At 42.4% G+C, this 18,789-nt stretch overlaps 1 protein-coding gene across 1 annotated transcript in view; it reads left to right on the forward strand.

Annotated features, from left to right (window-relative positions):
• The window catches only part of LOC124250287 (leukocyte immunoglobulin-like receptor subfamily B member 3), an 80,002-nt gene that overhangs the window by 28,006 nt on the left and 33,207 nt on the right, over window positions 1–18,789 (forward strand). Inside the window, 2 exon segments of the mRNA XM_046682104.1 lie at window positions 16,605–16,904; window positions 18,396–18,692. Of these exon segments, the coding sequence (XP_046538060.1) occupies window positions 16,605–16,904; window positions 18,396–18,692 (597 nt within the window).

Consider the following 18,789-nt stretch of genomic DNA (forward strand, 5'->3'; position numbering starts at 1 on the left):
TAAAATCAGAAATGAAAGAGGAGAAATTACAATGCACACCACAGAAATGCAAAAGATTATAGGAAAATATCATGAAAAGCTATATGCCAATGAATTAGATAGCATATTAGATAACCAGAAAGAAATGGATAGATTCTTAGAATCATACAGCCTCCAAAAACTGAATCAAGAAGAAATAGAGACTCTGAATAGACCAATCACAAGTAAAGAAATGGAAACAGTAATCGAAAACTCTCCCAAAAACCAAGAGTCCAACACCAGATGGCTTCTCTGGTGAATTCCACTAAACATTCAAAGAAAATTTAATATCTATCTTTCTAATACTTTTCAAAAAAATTTAAAAGAAGGGGACGCTTCTTAACTCATTCTAGGAGGCCAAAATTAAGCTGATAGCAAAACCAGACAATGACAACACAAACAAGGAAAATTACAGGTCAATATCACTGATAGAACATAGATGCAAAAATACTCAACAAAATATTAGCAAATCGAACACAACAATACATTAAAAGGATCATACATCACAATCAAGTGGGATTTATTTTAAGGGTGCAGGCTTGACTCAAAACCTGAAAATCAATCAATTAATATTTGCAGTTGACATAATTCTATATCTAGAAAACCATAGGAATCCATCAGATAACTATTAGAAACAATCAACAAATACAGTAAAGTTGCAGGGAACAAAATCAACACAACAAATCAGTTGAATTTCTAGAAATAATGAACCAGCAGAAAGAGAAATCAAGAATACAATCTCCGTTGCAATCACAACCAAAGGAATAACATACTTAGGAATAAATTTAACCAAGGAGGTGAAAACCTACACACTGAAAACTATAAGACATTACTGAGAGAAATTGAAGAAGATATAAAGAAATGGAAATATATTCCATGCTCATGAATTGGAAGAATAAACAAGGTTAAAATGTCCACATTACCTAAAGCAATCTACAGATTCAATGCAATCCCGATCACAATCCCAATGACGTTCCTCATGGAAATAGAACAAAGAATCCTAAAATGTATGTGGAACAACAAAAGACCCCGAATAGCCAAAGCAACCCTGAGAAAAGAGAATGAAGCTGGAGGCACCACACTCCCTGACTTCAAAATATACTTCAAACCTCCAGCAATCAAAACAGTATGGTATTGGCAGAAAAACAGATGCACAGATCAATGGAATAGAATTGAAAGCCCAGAAATATAACCACAATCTTCGACAAAGATGCCAAGAACATACAATGGAGAAAGGAAAGTCTCTTGAAGAAATGGTGTTGGGAAAACTGGACAGCCACGTGCAAAAGAATGAACGTAGACCATTATCTTACACCATACACAAAAATTAACTCAAAATGGATTAAAGACTTGAATGTAAAACCTGGAACCATAAAACTCCTAGAAGAAAATCCAAGCAGCACACTCTTTGACATCAGTCTTAGAAGTACATTTTCAAATACCATGTCTACTCAGGCAAGGGAAACAAAGAAAAAATACACAAAGGGGGCTAAATCAGACTAAAAAGCTTCTGCATGGCAAAGTAAATCATGAACAAAATAAAAAGACAACCCACCAACTGGGAGGAAATATGTGCAAATAATATGTCTGAAAAGGGGATAATATCCTACACATATAAAGAACTCATACTGTTACCAGAACAAATATGGGTCCTTTCTTTGGAGTTAAATCAAACTGCACCAGAAGTGGATGTTTCTCAAAGTAGCATTTTTATTTGCGGCATGCAGCAAAAAAGAATGGAGACCACAGGGAATAATTTCACAAAGCTATGACCTTCCGAGTACAGGGAGGTGGGTCCCTTTATTTGAGGTAGGAAATGAATGTTCAAAGAGGAAATTTCATCATGGCATGTACAGATGGGCATAAGCTTTCACATGTGTGGTTTGAAATCAGGCTTCTATATACATCGCATGACCTAAAAATGGCTTCCTCACCCTTCCCAGAGGAGGGGAATTTACAATGTTATTGAGGACAGGTTACCTTAGTACAACTCTGCTTATCTCTGCAGGTGTCAGTCTTGTGGTTGTGGTCTAGCCCAGTCTGGTCAAGTTCATAGTAGCAGGGTCCAGGGTGGTCATCCCTTAGAGCTTCTTCTTGGAACATAGCTGAGAACCGCATAAGCTTAAGGCCCAAAGGTGTTAGATAAAGGAACTCCTGAACCTTTCAAGAAGACAAGAGACTTAGGTCAAACACAAAGGTCAGAGTTTAGGCAGGACAAAAGTGGGTTAGGGTCCATGTCTGGTGACAAAATAATTCAACAACAAAAAATAAACAATCCGATCAAAAAATGGGCAGAGCATATGAACAGACATTTTTCCAGAGAAGATAGACAGATGACCAACAGGCACATGAAAAGATGTTCAAGATCACTAATTATTAGGGGAATGCAAATCAAAACTACAATAAGATATCACCTTACACTCATCCAGAATGGCTATAATTAAGAAGACAAAGAGTAACATGTATTGCAGTGGCTGTGGAGAAAAGGGAACGCTTATGCTCTGCTGATGGGAATGCAAACTGGGGCAGCTACTATGGAAAACAGTATGGAGAATTCTCAAAAAATTAAAAATAGAAATACCATGTGATCCAGCCATCCACTACTGGGTACTTATCCAAAGAACATGAAGTCAATCATTAAGAAAGATCTACACACCACTATGTTCATCGCAGCATTATTCGCAACAGCCAAGATGTGGAAGCAACCCAAGTGCCCATCAATGGATGAATGGATAAATAAGATGTGGTATATATATAATGGAATACTACTCAGCCATAAAAAAAACAAAATTGTGCCATTTGTGACAACGTGAATGGACGCTGAGGGTATTATGCTAAGCAAAATAAGTCTGACAGAGGAAAACACGCCGTATGATTTCACTCATATCTGGAAGATAAACAAATGAGCATAAGTAGGGAGAACAGATTAGTGGTTACCAGAGGGGAAGGAGGAGGGGGTAAGGTGAAGGGGTTAAGGGAGCACATGGGTATGGCAAACACTAGGCTATTGGTGATGAACACGATGCAGTCTACACAGAAACAGAAATATAATAATGCACACCTGAAATGAATACAATGTTATAAGACAATACGAACTCAATAAAATAATTTTTTAAAAATATCCAGATTACACTTTAAATATGTATGATTCTTATTTTTCAATTATACCCCAATAAAGCTGGGGGTAAAAGAAACAAAGTTTCTAGTTTACTGTCTTTTTTTTACAGAAGTAAAGAATTTGCAACTGCTATGAGTCCTAAAAATTATTAGTGGGGAACCCATTGGATATTCTTTCTGCAAAGAGTTTGTGTTCAGGGACGTGGCTCAATTCAGACCCTCAACACCAACCTTAGGGTGAGAAGAAGCTGGTCATCTTACAGCGTGACAGTCATCATGTGGACTGTACAAACTGTGGTGTGGGGACCCTGCCCACCACATCCTGTGAACTTGTCAGCTTTGCTCAGCTCCGCCTCCTGTCTGACAGAAGCGGCACCATGTCCCCCAAATTCCTCAGCCTCCTGGGTCTTGGTGAGTCCAAGGAAAGGGAGGAGAGAGTCATGGTGGAAATCTGGGCTTCTCCATGGTACATGACCAGGTTCCATGGATGGTGGTGCATGGAAGCCTGGGATCCACAGGGGATGAATCATCTCTGATGTGGTTTCCTTCCAGGATTCTGTCTGAGCCAGAGGATCTGGACACACATGAGTGAGTCTTCCCCATTCTGTCGTTATTGTGTGGACCAAACACAGTGTGTTTTACCCAGGGCTGTAGGGGATCAGAAGGATTGGAGCTGATGAGGATGACACTGGGGGACCTGTGGTGAGACTTCTGGAAATGCAAGGAGAGCAGCATGCCCTGTGGATCCTAGGTTCTTATTTCGTCTTGGAGGCTCTTCCCAGACTCTCTTCCCAGGCTCAGTCCAACTCTCTATCTTGTGAAGGAGGCTGTGAAGTTCTGAAGCTGTGACCTGGGGCAGATGAGTGTCATCTCTATAAGGAGAGGGAAAGGAAATGCTGGACCCTGCAGAGCCTTCCTAAGACCACGTGGTTCATGCTTTCTCGAACCTGCCCTTGACAACAGGATCTACAGGGCCTCCCATTAGACCTACCTCAGGGGAAGAGACTCGTCAGCAGGCAGGGCCACCTGGACACCATGGCGCACTCTGATGTAGGAGAAGTTAACGAAAGATCAGGGTTCATATTTCACCTGATTTTTCGTCAAGTAGAACTCACTCTACTCTCCCATGTATAATTTTGTTGTTACAGAAAATTGTGTTTTAAGAGAACCTTAGTCAATATTTTATCAACACTCTAGGCAAAATTCTTATTCTGGGAAGACCTGTCATGTCTGTGTGGGGTAGGCTGTTTTCCTGACCCCTCAGCAGGTCTCCCTTGGCATCAGGAACTCAAGTTTGCAGGGGAAGCCTTGGAAGAATGTAACAGAGGAAAACCCCCATGAGGGCAGTAGGGGGTGGGAGAGGCTCCCAATTTTCCTCTCTAGGGCTGTGCCTCCTTCTCTCTCAGGTAGACATGACAAGCGCTCCCTGTCAGCCTGGCCGAGCCCGGTGGTTCCCCTAGGAGGGAAGGTGACTCTTCAGTGTCATTTCCGTCTTCCATTTGTCATATTCAAAATATTCAAAATACATGTGATCTATGTCACTGAGCTCAAGAGAGGTCTTTTCAAGAACAATTTCACCATGAGCCCTGCGACCACAGCACAAGCTGGGTCCTCCAGATCTTCTGGATCTTACAGCCACAGCCCTGTGTGGTCAACACGCAGCGACTCCCTGAGGATCATGGTCACAGTTAGGAGAAACCCAGAGCAAACTAGCATGCAGACAACCCTACTCAGAGTCCAGATCCCAGTGGAGCCCAAGAGTTATCACAGGATCCCTAGTCAGGCCCTCCCCATGGAAAGGTAACCTGCTCTGAGAATGCAAAGACTGGGTGTTTAATACAGAGAATGGGGTGCCCAGGTGAAGGAGGAGGAGCTAATAAGCAGGAGAGCCAACCTAGGGATTAGCAACAGATGGATGCTGCTACAGCCTGCCAGAAGGACGGACCCAGGCAGGAGCAATGTCATCTGCTCCCAGCATCAGCATCCCACTAGGGAAGTTGTAGCCCTGTTTTGAAAGAGCAGGAGCCTCAGGTATGACACAGTCCCCTCAGGAGAGGTCTCCAGAGGCATGAGGTCTGCATGGATGAGGAAGTACCCCTTCCATCTTCCCCTCCTTCTACAACCTGAAAACAGTCATCCTCTTTGCTCTAGCAGACTCTGAAAGGGGCCTGGGAATGCATCCTGTAGAGTCAGCCTCACCCCACCACAAAATAGATCAGGGAAGAAAGAGAGTGAGAGTGGATCTAACCATCAGAGAGTTTGGAACTAACACAGAGGGGATTAGGGGTTCTTAGCCAAGAGAGTCAGAAAAGCACATGGAGGTTAGACAGTGAGATCCAGACTATAAAAGTCATGAGCCAGAGGATGCAGAATGAGGCTCAGAGAAAATTCAGTATGAAAGGCAAAGGAAGGAACTGAGACAGCTTTGGGCTTGAGAGAGGTAGGAATCACTGGCAGTCTCAGAAGTAGGAAGAGGGTGTGCATGGAAATTCACACTCTCTTTCTTCCCAGGTTTGTTCACAAAGCCCTCCATCTCAGCCCACCCAGGCTCCCTTGAGCATGCGGGAGGGACTGTGACCCTGTGCTGTCACTCAGAACTAGTGTTTGACACATTTATCCTTCTCAAGGAGGGGAACACAGGGCATTCTCAGCAATTTGTAGAGGACCTTCCTGATGGGTACACCCAAGCTCATTTCTCCATGGGCCCTGTGATGTCGGCCCATGTGGCACCTACAGATTCTCTCAGTCACTCTCCCAATGAGTGCTCAGCCCCCAGAGACCCCTGTGGGCATGTTGTTCACAGGTGAGTATGCCCAGCACAGCCCTTGTTCTCTTTGTGCCCTGGAGCCTCAGGGGGTGAAGTGGTGATGGGTACAATGTTAGTATAAGGGGAGAAAGACAGACATACAGAGATACTAACAAATGCAGGAGAGAGAGAACATATAAGAGTAAAGAGAAGAAAGACAGTACTTACAATAAGCTAAGGAGACAACATAGCCTGCGACAGAACAAAAAAGAAAGAAGAATGCAGAAGGATGCCCCAGCACAGGGATGAAGGGTGTCCCCAGCTCAAGCACCAAGGGACAGTTCAGCGCTGGTTCTTAGTTTAACTCCACAGCCCCTCCCTCTGCCATGAGAACAACACACCAGATAGCCCTGCAGCCAGACCTGTGAAAGATCTGAGCAGAGATAAGTACATGGACAAGTTGATCAGCAATGTGGTTTAACACGTCCTGTAGCACAAGCAGGGGGTAGTGATCACTTCCAACCGTCACCACTCAGTGGTCCCTTCCAACACCTTGGGGCACAGGGACACACTGGCCAGTCCCTGCAGTATCAGCCTGTGAGGTTCTTGCAGTTCCTATGGAGATTTCAGCACATTCTGCTACAAGGGGTTGGGAAATAGAGAGACCCACAGTCTCTTAGTTCCTGTCTAGTGTGATGTTCTCTGAGTTTCTGACATGAATACTTATTTCCATGTTCATGGAGGACCCCACACCTCCCATAGCTTTGAGGACGAGTGTACCATGAAGGCATAGGAAGAAAGTAAGAGGATCAAGGCAGTGCAGAGGCCAGGAGGACACACACACACACTCACTGGGTGAGAGGTACAAAGACAAAATAGAGAAGCAGAGAGCCACAGGAAAAGAGACAGGAGTGACTATGATGAAAATAATCCTACATTCATGTCCTAAGATAATTGAGTAAGGTGTATGTTCTAAAATTAAGGTCACTTTTTATACCAGATCTGTACAAGAAACATTTTCTCTGACTCCCCCTTCCACTCACAGATGCTGCCATTATGGGTACAAACTAAGTCCTAAAGCCATATCTGAATGTAATTGAAGATGATAGTGAGGGAGGCCAGGGATTCTGGAGAGAGAGACAAACACTCAGAAATGGTGTCATAAAAAGTGAACTCATGGGGCCAGCCCGGTGCCACAGTGGTTAAGTTCGCACGTTCCACTTCAGCTACCCAGGGTTCACTGGTTTGGATCCCGGGTGCAGATCTACGCACCACTTGTCAAGCCATGCTATGGCAGGTGTCCCCCATATAAAGTAGAGGAAGATGGGCATGGATGTTAGCTCAGGGCCAGTCTTCCTCAGCAAAGAAGAGTAGGATTGGTGACAGATCTCAGTTCAGGGTCAATCTTCCTCAAAAAAAAAAAAAACGTGAACTCATGTAACACTCTGGATTCCCTATCTTCTCTTATGGAGGAAGGCAAAGAGGATCCCTACAAAACCCTTCTTCATGTCTTGTCTGAGGTCCTCCTTGGGTCTTATGTATCCGGGCAGATGGAGACCAGAGTCAGAACAGAAGAAGGAAAGGGAAAAGCCAGACCTTGTTTCAAGAGATCAGAAGTTACATCAGACCCTCACCATTATCCATTTCCCAGAATCTACTCATGACCTCGCCTGAGTGATTTCCAGCAGGTGAAAAGATACTTCTTGTCTGGAAGGGAGATAGTGTTTCTTGATTATGGAACTCTTTGCTCACCAGACATCTCGTAGTCCCCTCTACACTTTGCACTTCAGGGAAGAAGTTATCCCCCAAGGGATGATGGGGAAGGGGTACCAGGATCCCCAACAGTCCTTAGGAGGATGGCAGTGAGGGGTGTGCAGGGGATCAACCTTCCAGAGGAATGGTCCTACTTCAGTGTGCAAGGAAGGACACTGGCTCACCATTCTCTGTCCTTTTCCCTAGGATCTCCTGAAAGTAATTTCCCATTACCCACAGGAACAAACACCACAAAAGATGAGCAAGGAGGCCTCAATTTAATCCATGATGCCAGAGGAGAGAGAGGGCTTCTGTGTGAGTGTTCATTCTGCCACTTCCAAGCTCTGGCTTTGGGCTAGTCACCCTCACTCTCTCACCCCCATGTTCTCCATCAGCATTTGAGACTGTGGTCATCATGGGAATCTGAGGGGACATTTAGCCTCTCATGTTGTGGAACTGAGACCCCTTCCAAAAGGGAGGTAAGGGTCAGAGTGAACTTGACCACCGCCCAGGAGCCATGCTTATCCTCCCTCCTTCAAGGTCTGCGGGGATGGGGATGACGGGGGATGGGAAGGATGGAAGAATGCACCATAACTATTGATTGCCCACTAGTAAAGTTCTATGAGTTAAATATGCAACAGCTAAGCAGGAAGAGGCCTCTGTCCTCATGGTGATCATATTCCAGTGTTAGGTCAAAGAATGGGAGAAGGTAAAATAAATGCCTAACATGTAATTAAAATGTTCTGCATAATACTACAGAAGTGTCACTTGAAAGAGTATTAAAATAGGCTAGCATTATAGAGAAAGCTTAAGTGGATAACCTAGAGTAGATGAATTCCTAAAATTTAAGGAGCTATGTTAATGACAGAGTTGTTCTTAACAAGATTGGTTGAGGGAGAGTATCAACAACTATATCCATGAGCACCATGAATCCAACCAGACCAGTGTGGCTGACGTGTGGGGGGGGGGGAGTTAAGAGAGGTAGACAGGATCCAAATTATGTGAACGTTCATAAGCAGTTGGAAAGAGCTTGGATTTTATTCAGACTGAGATGTGAAGTGACTCACAATTTTTGATCATAAATGTGTCATGATCTACATTCCATTTTAGAAATAACACATTGGCATAGTTGAAAAGAATTGATTTAGGGGAAGTGAGAGGAAGCCACGGTCCTAGTGAAAGGCTATGACAGTCCTTCTGGGGAAAAATCATGGAGGTTTAGACATGAAGGTAGTAAAGAAAGAACTGAGAAGGTGGATTCAAGATACACTCAGAGGTAGACTCATTAGGAGAGAAATTTAAGAACCTACTTGTAGTAATTTCCAGCTGTGTGATCTTGAACATACTCATTTTCCTCTGAGCCTCTGTTTCACCAGGTAGAAAGTCATACTTGGGGTGTTACAGGCATCTTCTGTCCCTAGGTATCCCTTACTCCCTCTCTACGACTTAATCCTGTCTTTCAGAGAATTGTCATAGAGGAAATTATAGTACTATGTGTGTGTGTGGGGGGAGGGGGGAGTGTACATACCACTGTCTCCAAGACCCAAATAAGCCTTCTAATACAGCATTCTACCTCTTATTTTGTGGTAGATGCAAGGACCAAAATGTTTTCCATTACCTAGTAGAGGATACTTCCATGAATCAGAGAAGACCCCCATAAGTTTCACTGACATTTTAGGTTATAAAACATTTATATTTATGTCAAAATTCTATAATCTACAGCACATATGTCTCATCACAGGATTCAGAGAACTTGTTACTTCCTGTTCCTCAAGTCCAATTAAAATCATGTTATCAGTAGAGTGGACCAGAGTAATGGTCTGTAGAATACCAAGATGATCATGGTCCCTTCAAACTATACTGTAACAGAGGACTGGGGGTGAGCAAAGCTCTGGGCATGATGGTGCATGCGTACTGTTGTCTTTATAAAGTGAATGTAGATATTTCTGATCACTCTTCCTGATATATTTTGGAAATAACATATTCAACAAATCAATGACTAAATAAAAATTGTGTTCTGATAAATAGACCCAACAAATACATCAATTAAATATATGCACCCATAATAGTAGCCATATTTGGAAATCTAGTTAAGTTTGTGGTGGTCCAACATCACCTGCCACAATCCATCTTGATTTTTTAGATACTATGCAACTGAATTAAATGGAGGTCTGATGGTCCCAACATGATTAGCTGTCACTATGTGTGACTTCAAATTTCATCCCCTGCCCAGATCTTTTTCTCACATGCTAGCAAAAACCTTAATCCACTTGGGGAGGGTCAGAAAGAATCTGTCGACCTCAGATCCCAAGTAATGACCCATTGTGGCTGGAACAATGGTAAATTTTTAAAAACCCTCTTCCTCAAGGGGGAGTGTAGGACACATGATCCTACACAGATACCATTAGAGATTTGCAGCTTCTGACTGAAGAATAGGAATTTCCACAAGGTTAGAAAAACATACAGGGTTGGGTTTGGCTGCCATGGAGAAGAGGGACAGAAACACTGAGCGAGCCCCATCCTCAAGACCCAGGCACATAGATCCTGCCTAAAATTGATGTTGAATGAGGACAAGAGAAACCTCTACTTCCTACCATAAGCCTATCCCTGAGGCACTGGATTCTGGAAGTAGGACAACTGCCAGGACATGAGTATGATACCAAGAGAATGAAGACAACTGAACTGAGTACATGTTACTTGATAGGATTCAATTCCAGACTACAGTGTAGGAAGAGAATCTCAGACAGGATATAGTGGTCTCCTGTATACAGCAGATGGAGTTCAGAGTTCAGGACAGCTGAAGAATGTAGAATTTTATAGCCAATAACATGGGAGGAGGGGCTTCCAGATATCTGCATAAGGGTCCAATTGAGTCTGCTGCCAAATACTGGGCTACACAGGCTTAGAGTGAAACTCTACATTTCTGAGCAAAGAATATTTGGGTATTGGAAATCCGAAGACTTCTAAGAACTGAAGCTTCTCTGCAGGGTATCTGACCGCATGCCAAAAGGACGTAACACTCTTTAGAAGAAGACACCAAAATCTAGTACTCAACGACATAACGTTCATAATGTTCCAATTCCAATCAAAAATTGCTAGGTGTTCAAGGATCTTGGAAAAGTGTACATATGCAAAGGGAAGATGATACAATATAAGGGAGTCCATAAATTTAAAAAAATCTTGAAACTGGAAATTTCAATAAATAAATTTTATTATGGATATTATAAATATGTTTCATCATCAAAGAGAAAATACAATATAATGTTTCAAAAGAATTTTTAATATAAGAAAGAAATAATTAAGAAATTCTATGAGAAGGATATCAAAAATGAAAAACAATAATTCAGTCCATCACATTAAAAGCAGATTACATATTGCAAAATAAATGTCTAGTAAACTCGAAAATATAGCAATAGAAACTCTCCAAAATGAAAGACAGGTAGAAAAAAGTATTGGAACAAATGAACAGAGCTGCAGTGACCCATGGGCTGTAAGTATGTGGTGTTATATATGTGTAATTGGATTGGTGTTGCATATGTGTACAAAGATAGGAGGAGAAGACAGAAAAATATCTGAAGATATAATGGCCAGGGGCTGTCCCCAAGGCCAAGTGGTTAAGTTCACCCACTCCAATTCAGTGGCCAAGGGTTCCACTGGTTATGATCCTGGGCATGGACATGGCACCACTCATCAGGCCATGCTGAGGTGGTGTCCCTCATAGCACAACCAGAGGGACCTACAATTAGAATACACAACTATGTACTTGGGGCTTTGGAGAGAAGAAGAAAAAAAGAAGGTTGGTAACAGTTGTTAGCTCAGATGCCAATCATTAAAAAAAATAAAAAAGTTAAAATGGCCTAAATTTATTCACTTGCTTCCCATTTTTTTTCTTTTGCCACTCTTCTTCCTTTCATTAGGTTGTCGTGATGATGCACAACTCTAAACACTGTACTGCTAATAGTCAGTGAACTGTATTTGTAAAACAGGCTAATTTTACCATATGTAAAGGATACATCAAAAAAACTTTTAAAACTAAAAGAATGGAAGATTTTATCCATACAAACTCTAAAACCATGAAAGCTGAAGATATAAAAAGAAATGCTTCATAATGATAGAGCCAGATTCAAAAAAGCATATAACCATTCCAAATGCATATAGACCTGACTTTAGAACCTCAAAAGACACCAAAACAAAGACAGGATTGAAAGCAGAATTGATCACATCCAAATTATAGCTAGAGATATCAGCACTCCCCTCTAGGAAGATGACAGACCAAGTAGAGAGAATATCAGTAAGGATATAAAAATCATGAAAAGCAATTCAACCGTTTTTACCTAAATAATATTTAGAAAACCTTCCACCTTAAAGTGTCCTAATTAACAGTCCTTTCTAGTGAGCTTGGAAGATTCAGCAAGATCAATTTTAAAATATTGAATCATAGAGAATATGATTTATAGCAACAGCTGAATTAAAATTGAAATATTTGACCAAGAGATAGCTGACAAGTCATCAGATATTTGGAAATCAATGAACACACATCTAAATAACCAATGGGTCAGAAAAAAACATTGCAAAGAAAAGTAGGAAATATTTCATACTTAGCTAAAGTGAATACTTGCCATATCAAATGATAAGTGATCCAGATAAAAGAGTGCTTTAAGGGACATTACGCTTCATATGTTTGTGTTGAGAAGAAAGGTTTAAATAAAGATCTGAATCTCACTTTGAGACATTTTAAAAAAGAGTAAATTAATTCCAAAGTAAGTTGAAGTAAAGAAATAAATGGTAATCATCAAAAATACATACATACATATACACCTGCACACACGCATACATACATGACGGAGAAAAATAACATGAAACCAAAAGACTGTTCCTTGCAAAAAGCAATAAAATTGATAAACATTGCTCCTCTGATGACTTTTGCTCATATTGGAAGTATTTTGCACTATCTATTAAAGCTGAACATCAACTTGTTCAAAACCCAATAGTTTCACTTGTAGCTATGTATGCCAGTTAATCCTGTATATAGGTACAAGGGATTAAGTGCAAAAATCATCAGAAAGATGTGGGCCATAACAGGGAAAACCTAGAAACAACAAAATTGCCCATTGATAAGTCTATATTGATATAATCATGCAAAGAATAGTATACAGAAATCCAAAAGAATGAAATGGAGCTATAAAAATCAGTATATGTGTCGGCAATATAAATGTGAGAACAAAACAGGAAGATTCGAAGTTTATATATTTTTTTAATTTCTAACAACTATGAATGTGGGTACGTAGGTGTGTGTATAAACACACACATACAATGTATAAAAATTAAAAGTTTTACAAATAGATATGAATGTTATATAACTCTATTTAGAACATATAAGGGAAAATTTTATCCAAATTTCAGAAGCTGTAAGGGTCCAACAAAGGACAGAATGAAGGCAAAAACACATAAACAGATTTGATTGTTTGGTTATTGCAATGGTTTTCAAGTAGGTATATATTATCAGGTTTTTTTCTAGAAATGTTATGCAGTTTTTTTTATAACATTCGTAATTGGCTTTTGTAAAGTTGATTTTCTATAGTATTGTGTTAATGGATATTTATATATTCATATATAATTTAAAGTTATAGAAAAAGAGAGAGCTAGAGAGAGAACAAGTTTGGATACTTGGGTAATAAGATGAATTCCAGATAAAACTACAATATCCATAATTTACATGTTTTGTTTATTGCAAAAAAAAATGGAACTCTGTGATTCCAAATAAATGCATAAACCTTCATCCTGAGAAATTCAATTATTTTTAACTAGTGCTGCTTCAATACTAGAAATATCAGTGTGGAAATAAATTTTGATTTGTATGTTACAATTGGTATAATATTAAGAATACCTATTAGATATTTTAGCTATCTAACACACACGAAGAGTTTGAAGCTCACATACAAATGACAAAAATACATCAAAGGCCTTTAATGTAAGTACAAAATTTGATCATTCAGCCTAGGAGGGACTGGATCCAAGATTTTATTTCAAGTCTGACCCTAGTAATTTCTCTGAAGTGATGGCTCTAGCCTGAACATTTTCCAGGAAGCTCGATTACGCCCTCAACCTGGCCCCCACCCCTGCCATATGTAGGGTCAGAAGAGCCTGTGTGCATCATCCTTCCACACTGTGGTCAACTTATAAGCTACATGAGCTGGGCTCTTCTTGCAAGATCCTGTGTACTCATCAGCTTTGCTGGGTCGCTGCTTTCTGTTCAGCAGAAGCTGCGCCATGTCGCCCATGATCATCAGCCTGGTGTGTCTTGGTGAGTCCTGGAAGGAAACGAAGGGTCTTGAACACTATGATGGAAATATTGGCCTGGAGGTCTGGGTCTCCCCACAATAGAGCACCCTGTGCATGTGGGGAGAGGTGGGCCTTTATGACTGAGTTTATCTTCTGCCGAGCACGGGCCTCACTGGTGGGGCTCCTAGGCCAGGCAAGGGCAGGAGTAGGAGGCAAGGTCTTGTGTGGAGATGGATCATCCATTATGAGTCTTTCTTTCCAGAGTTCTTCTTGGTTCAGAGGATCTGGGCACAAGTGGGTGAGTCCTCTCTCCAAATCTTGGGTTACCATCCATCCCAAATATGAAGATTTTCCTGTAACAGAAGGGTAGGAGGCACAGGACATTGGGTGATGGGTTGACTTCTGTAAGCCTTGTGGGTGAATCTCTTGTAAATCATAAAATAGGGTCCCTGGGAAATCTACCCCCAATTCTTGTCTAGAGACCCTCCCCAGACTCTTCCTCTTAGTTGAGCCAGGCTCTATGGGCACGTGGAGGAGACTGTGGTGCTCAGGGCTGGTGTGTCTGGAGATGAAATGGTGTCATCTGTAGAGTAAGGGAAGGAAGCAGTGCCAGGAATGACAGACCCTCTGAGGACAAGATGATAACTCAAGTTCTCCAGCATTTCCATGAGGGAAATGCAGGGCTGCAGAGTGGTGCTGCCATCCTTCTATCAGAAGAGGTGGAAGAACTGTATGCCATGACCCCCTGAAATTCCAGAATGTTCTGTTGCAGGATCAATGGTTTAATGTGCTTCATGTGTTAGCTGATGTGACTTCATTTACATAGTTTATTATTGTTCTGTTCAGTGTCTATTTTGTCTTCTTTTACATTTACGTTTTTTCATCATCAACACCTAGTAAGAGTCTTTTATTCAGTCAAAATTCTCAGTCAATACATGTTGTAGGAAGCTGCCATGTCTATGTGGTGCTGGGGAGTCTTCATGTAGCTCTGAGTACCCCCAGGTTTGGAAAGGAGCCTTAGAACTATGGGAAAGAGGAGGAACATCCGAGCACATGGAGGGGAGGAGGTCCCCATTTTCTCCTCTAAGGCTGTGCCTCTCTCTCCCCTAGGTGGTCAGGACAAGCCCTCCCTATCTGCTTGGCCAAGTCCTGTGGTTCCTCAAGGACAGCATGTGAATCTTTGGTGTCACTCTCATCTCGGGTTTGACACATTCAGACTGGACAAGGATGACGGAGCCCACACCCCTGAGCTCCAGGGCATAATATTCCAGAACACCTTCCTCATGGGCCCTGTGACACCAGCACATGCAGGAACCTACAGATGTGATGGTTCTTACAGGCACTCCCCCTCTGTGTGGTCAGCACCCAGTGACCCCCTGGTGATTGTGGTCACAGGTCAGAGAGCTCTTACCCAGAGTGGCTATTCACTGTCCCAATCTGCCTAATCCCAGAATTTTCTCATGGGAGTGTCAGACAGATCCAGTCAGAAGTACAGGAACCCCTCAAAGTATTTTAGAGAAAACAAGATTTAATACAAGGAAGAGGGTACTGTGGTGGGCAGAATAATGACCCCTTGATGATGACTACATCTTAAGACTCCAAATATACCAATATGTTATGTTGCAATCCAAGGCCAATTCACACTTAAGATGGAATTAAGGTTGCTAATAAAGAGACCTTGAGATACGGAGATGATCCTGGATTATCTGGGTGGGCTCAAGGTCATCACAAGTGTCCATATAAGAGAATGAAGAAAGCAGGAGAGTATCAAGTCATGCAGCATGATAAAGACTTCACCAGCCATTGCTGGCTTTGAGGATGGAACGAGGTTATAAGGCATTCAGGTTACCTCTATAAACCAGAAAAGGCACAGAAACTAATTCACCCCTTGATCTTCCATAAGGATCATAATCCAAATAAAATTTGACATCTTTATTTTAGCCCAGTGAGACCCGTGTTGGGTTTCTGTCATCCAGAACTATATGATAATACATTTATGTCCTTTTCAGCCACAATGTTTGTGGCAATTTGTTACAGTATCAATAAGTAACCAATACAGATACCCAGGTGAAGCATAAATTAGGAAGCCCAACAGGGGAAGTGAGGCTACTCAGCAATAGGGAAGGACAGAATGCTGATGCCACCACTAGATTACAGTGACACAGGGAGGTGTCAGTGCTCATGGAACCAGCCTCAGGGGCCACCCTATGAAGCTTGGACCATGGGGAAGGCACAGACATGACAAGAGATGTGCCCCTCTCCCCGAGGCACAGATTGGGTGGACATTGGGAGGTACAGTGGTACCTGCCTTACTGCTTAACTTTTACCTTCTACCAGGAAACTCAATTCATCAAAAAAATGTATGACCAGGATGATAAGAGAGCCTGGAAATGCAAACTGCAGTGGTCACACTCCTGCCACCATCATGACGGCAGGAAAGGGCTCTGTGGAAAACAGATACAACAGCAAAAGTGCCAAAGACAGTGCAGTGGGAATGGAGTCTGGTGCTGCTAGAGACAGAGAAACAGAGAAAAGGAAAGAGAGAGAAAGAAGGGGGCATTCACATAGAAAGGGCACAGAGAGCAAGGAGAAAGACAAACATGAGGAGAAATTCTCGATCATTCCAAGTCCCATGGAATGGGGTGAGGAAGGATGGCTCCTTCTAAACTCACAACATCTACGTTCTTAGGAGTCTACAGAAAACCTTCCTTCTTGGCCCAGCTGAGTCCCCTGGTGCAATCAGGACAAAATGTGACCCTGCAGTGTTGCTCAGAGATCATGTTTGACAGCTTCATTCTGCACAGAGAGGGGGTAATGGAGAGCCCCTTACACCTTGTTGGGCAGCTCCATGATGGGGGCTCCCAAGCCACCTTCCTCATGGGTCCTGTGACGACAGCCCATGCGGGGACCTACAGATGCTTTGGTTCTACCAATTACTCCTCCTATGAGTGGTCGACCCCCAGTGACCCACTGAACATCACGATCACGGGTGAGAGTTTCCAGACCTGCCCCTGTCCTCTTTGGGATGCAGATGGGACGTTCCAGGACTTGGAAGCTCCAGGTGGTGATGAAGGAGATATACATTGGTTTCTTATGAAGAGAGACAGACTTGGTGACAACTACACCAAGAGAGACAGTGAAAGAAGAGAAACAATATAGAGCATTTGTTATGATATAAAGGAAAGATATAGGGGCAGAGACGGGGGAGTCAGAAATGGACATAAAGAGTGAAGGGAGATATACAGACAGATATGCTTATATCAAAGGGAGGGTGCCCTTCCTCTCTGCATTTGTTCAGACACCTGGGACAGTTTAGAAGTTTGGTTTCCATTTTAAATCCGTATTCTCTTCCCTATCAGAAGAACTCAAAGGCACACCACGTACCTGGCTCACATTTCAGGGCCAGGCTGACGTGTCTCAGGCTGATTCTCCATGAGTCCTGTGTCCTCTTCCCATGTGGCACCCAAAGATGCTGTGTTTACTCTGACATGACTTCATTCCATGTGGTTGAGCCATATGTGTCCCAGGATACCATGGTCCTGGGTGAAGGAGCCAAACACCAACCCCCTATATGTTGTATGTTTTATGGGTTCCCAAAGTTGTTTCTCAGGCACATGTTCTGAGGTCACCTCGATGTTGCAGGATTATTGATGTCAAAAGCCCACAGAGAGAAGTAGTCAGAGAGAAAGAAGAGTCAATGAAAATCAGAGACATAGAAACACACGTGTACATGTGCGCACGCATGCGCACACACACACACACAGAATGGGCCAGAAGGATGGAAGAGAGAGACAAACACTAGGTCAGAGACACATAAAAAGAAAAAAAGAGATGGAGAAAAATAAAAAGGGATAGACAAGTAGAGAGAAAGATGGGAGGAAGAAGATAAAAACCCTAAAAAGCAGAGACCTGAGTGGGGGACACAAAGATAGAGAAAAATGGTGATGGGGGGGTGGATGATAGATTCCAAAAGAGAACTAGAGAGACAGAGAAGCAGAGAATGTCATGGAGATGGAGGCAGGTAGGCAGGTAGATAGAGAGATAATGGATGGATGGTTGGATGAAAGGAAGGATGAATAGATACATACATACATATATACATAGACAGATAGACAGACGGATAGATAGATGTAGATACCCAGATAGATGCAAAAAGATAGGGTCAAGACATAAACAGAGACTCAGAATGAAAGAAAAAGATACAGATCAAACCAACCAATCCAAGGAGAGGCAGAAAGAGTAAAAAAACACAAAAAGGAAAACAAATAGGAGGGAGGCAAGGTCAGAGACATAGAGAGAGAGAGCAAGAGACAGAGAAAGTAGAAGGATAGAGATAGACATGAGAGCGAGAGGGAGAGAGAAAGACAAAGAGAAGTCATGAGAACAGGGAGAATGAATTCTCAGTTCAGGTCCTTCAGGTGTTAAGGATACGGTGCGTAAGGAAGAGCCTCTCTAATTAAACTGTCTCTTTTTCTCCCAGGTCTATACAAAAAACCTCTCTTAACCCAGTTGAGCCCAGTGGTGAAGTTAGGAGAGAATGTGACCTTGTTCTGCAGCTCCGAGAGCTCATTTGATGTGTACCATTTATCCAGGGATGGGGAGGCCCATGAACATTGGTTTGCTGGAGGGCAGAGCCATAATGGTGCATTCCAGGCCATCTTCCTTCTGGGCCCTGCGACCCCAGCCCACAATGGGACCTATAGATGCTATGGCTCTTTCAATGACTCTCCAGGTGTGTGGTCAGACCCAAGTGACCTACTTTACCTTTCTGTCACAGGTGAGGAAGCTCTAAACTTGCCCCATGTCTTGCGACTCAGACTAAATTTTAAAACTATATCTGAGAAGTATCCTTCTGATAATGAGGGGATGCTTGG

Source organism: Equus quagga, chromosome 13 (assembly GCF_021613505.1).
Source record: "Equus quagga isolate Etosha38 chromosome 13, UCLA_HA_Equagga_1.0, whole genome shotgun sequence".
Taxonomy (NCBI): domain Eukaryota; kingdom Metazoa; phylum Chordata; class Mammalia; order Perissodactyla; family Equidae; genus Equus; species Equus quagga.